Source organism: Morone saxatilis, unplaced genomic scaffold, assembly GCF_004916995.1.
Source record: "Morone saxatilis isolate NCDOM2014 unplaced genomic scaffold, NCSU_SB_2.0 Contig21, whole genome shotgun sequence".
In the NCBI taxonomy this organism is placed as follows: Eukaryota; Metazoa; Chordata; class Actinopteri; family Moronidae; genus Morone; species Morone saxatilis.
Window position 1 is genome coordinate 10256086 of NW_023339774.1, and position 2621 is coordinate 10258706.

Consider the following 2621-nt stretch of genomic DNA (forward strand, 5'->3'; position numbering starts at 1 on the left):
CGACTGGTGCAGCAAGGTCATATCTGCCTGACATTCCCTGTTCTGGTCAACTTTTGTCTTTTTGTTGTCGTGGTAACATCAGCGCCATGGATGCACACCCTTTGTTTCGTCAAATACCAAAGACACATATTTCTTTCATTTGTTCTCTCTCTGTCCCACATACACACAAACACACAAAATCACAAGACATTTTAACTTCTAGGCAACTGCCATTTACAGCCTTCAATTTTCCTCTCCTTAGTTTCTCAATGGCCCGGGTCCTGAGGTGAGTTCGGGGAGTAAAATCGGGCTGCAGGCAGGTTTTCCCTTGACTCTTTCATGCTGAATTTAGTGACCCATAGGAAGGAACCTGAATCCCTCAGCAAAATAAAATCTAATCAATTTGGATCCTGAGGTGGAAAAGTTTTTATGAATTCAGAAATGAGAACATGCCCGCCAAGTCAGCCAAAATGACCTCAGACACAAAAAATGACTCGCTCTTTTGCAAACCACAGAAGAAAAACATCCCTTTTACCCCCTTTACTTCCTTTACTATCCCAACTGACGTCTCGGCATTACAAGTGGACAACGTTTGAAGTGAGAGAGGCAGAAAGGATCAGATGGAAGCAGAACAGGAAGCAACACAGATAGAAAGGGTGATGGAAGGAAGGAGGAACAGGAAGAGAAGAAACGTGATGGGAGGATAATGGCTGGTGGGAGAAAGTCATTGTGTGTTATAACAGTGTCAAATGCAAAGGGAAAGCTATTATAAGGCTTATATTTATTTGTTTTAAATGCTGGTGATGGGTAAATATAATAGCACTTGAATCATATTAAATACTGACCACTCTAGTTGCCAGATTTTCCTGTTGTATGATACTAGCATAGTGCCACCAAAACATGGAACTCAAATGTCTGATATCCATGGAATATCAATTAAGGTCAATCTGAAGTTATAACATCCTGTTATAACACTGTTGTGTTGTATCAGTAGATACAATGCAAGGATATTTTTAAAAGATTTTAAAATGTTCTGACAAATTTGGGATGAAAATAAACAAGTGTTACAAACATAGTTTGTGGGGCGTAATTAATAAAGTTTTTAAAAAAGTGATCGACAATATGATTTGGTTTCTAAATTAAATCTATATTATATTTTTGAAAGCATTTATCCTACCTGCCAGGAAGGAAGCGATTGGTTTCCGTTCACTTCACTACATTGTGACCGTCAATATGACGGGGCTTCAAACTTGATATGTAATCCATCACACTGAACCTCGTCATCTAGTTGTACTTTTAAGTCGCAGTAAAAAGTTGTCATTTGGCAGGCGAGATGATAATCTGCAGTAAACGGACTAATGGCTGCATAAACACTGGGCAGGACCTTTAAGTGACAATTCTAAACACTCATTAGGAACATTTCTCATACTTGGGTTTCCTGAGCTGCTGCTATTTGACATTTTGTAACCACAGTCTGTAAACACACCAGTTATGCACATGCACAGACAGGTGATACTCACAGGGGTCCGATTGGCTTGGAAGGGTCACATGATGTTCCTTTACACCATTAAAAAGCAGCTCCGCTCCACCACTAGACAAAAGAGAGTCAGATAGATCAATGGAGAGTGATTTTGTGGCTTTCCATCACCAGCCATCTAACAACACTTCAAATTTTATAAAAACAAAAGCACACTGTGGTGTTTTTCCACACAACACAGGAATAACTGTTAAAACAGGAATAACTGTCAACACAGGAATAACTGTTAATACGGGAATAACTTCTACCTGTTAACATGACATGAAGTCTAGAAGAGTTGAGAGTACGTAAAAGTTTTAGTAAATAAAAATACTGCTGTTTAATACTTCCATTAACGCTCATGAGGAGCATTAAGATAACAGAAAAAGAAGTCAGAAGTAGATAAATTCTTATGTTTCCACCATCAAGGTAGAAACACCTTTTACAGATAAACAACGCACATAAATTTAAGTGACCAAAACAGGTTGCAGGATTAAATATAGAAAACCTATTTATCCCTGGTTTCCGTTACTCAAAGGGAAAAAGGAAAACTAGGGGTCTTGAAAGAAACCATTAAGACAGGTGACAAATAAAACTGAATAAATGAGTGAATGGACATGACAAATGCAGATGCTTTCATACAGGACGGGGAGGGTCACTGAATGGTTTGTAGAATGAAAATGATGTGAACACCTATAGGAGAATGGAGGTGATTCCAGACACTAGGAAGTTTGTTTTTCCTTTATATTGTCACTTATCTGTATATAATGTAAATGTTTTTATATTTGTCAACTGTCATTCTTGACATTACATTACAGTTATTCCTTTTTTCTATCTCTGCTTGCATGAAGCAATTGTGGACAAATTTACAAATCACTGAGCGTGGCAGCTTTATGACAATATTGTATTTTTATAGAATTTTGCAGTACGATTAAGTACTTGTCAGATATTTAATTCCCTGAAAGAATTGATCCATTGATTTTCCAGACATTTAAGTAATGCTTTATTCTGAAGGTCTGTAACTTTCAGGGGAGGTTTCCTAGAAAAAACTGAAGGTAATTGTGTAATAATTGTATGTTCTGTTACTGGTGCTCCTTGTTTGTATTCATTTTACCTGATAAATGTC

At 37.4% G+C, this 2621-nt stretch overlaps 1 protein-coding gene across 1 annotated transcript in view; it reads right to left on the reverse strand.

Moving 5' to 3' along the window:
- Positions 1–1570, reverse strand: part of urm1 (ubiquitin related modifier 1) — a gene marked incomplete at its 5' end in the record, with an annotated part of 8108 nt that extends 6538 nt beyond the window's left edge. The window contains 1 exon segment of the mRNA XM_035667936.1: positions 1500–1570. Coding sequence (XP_035523829.1) covers positions 1500–1570 — 71 coding nt within the window.
- Between the last annotated feature and the right edge of the window lie 1051 nt (positions 1571–2621).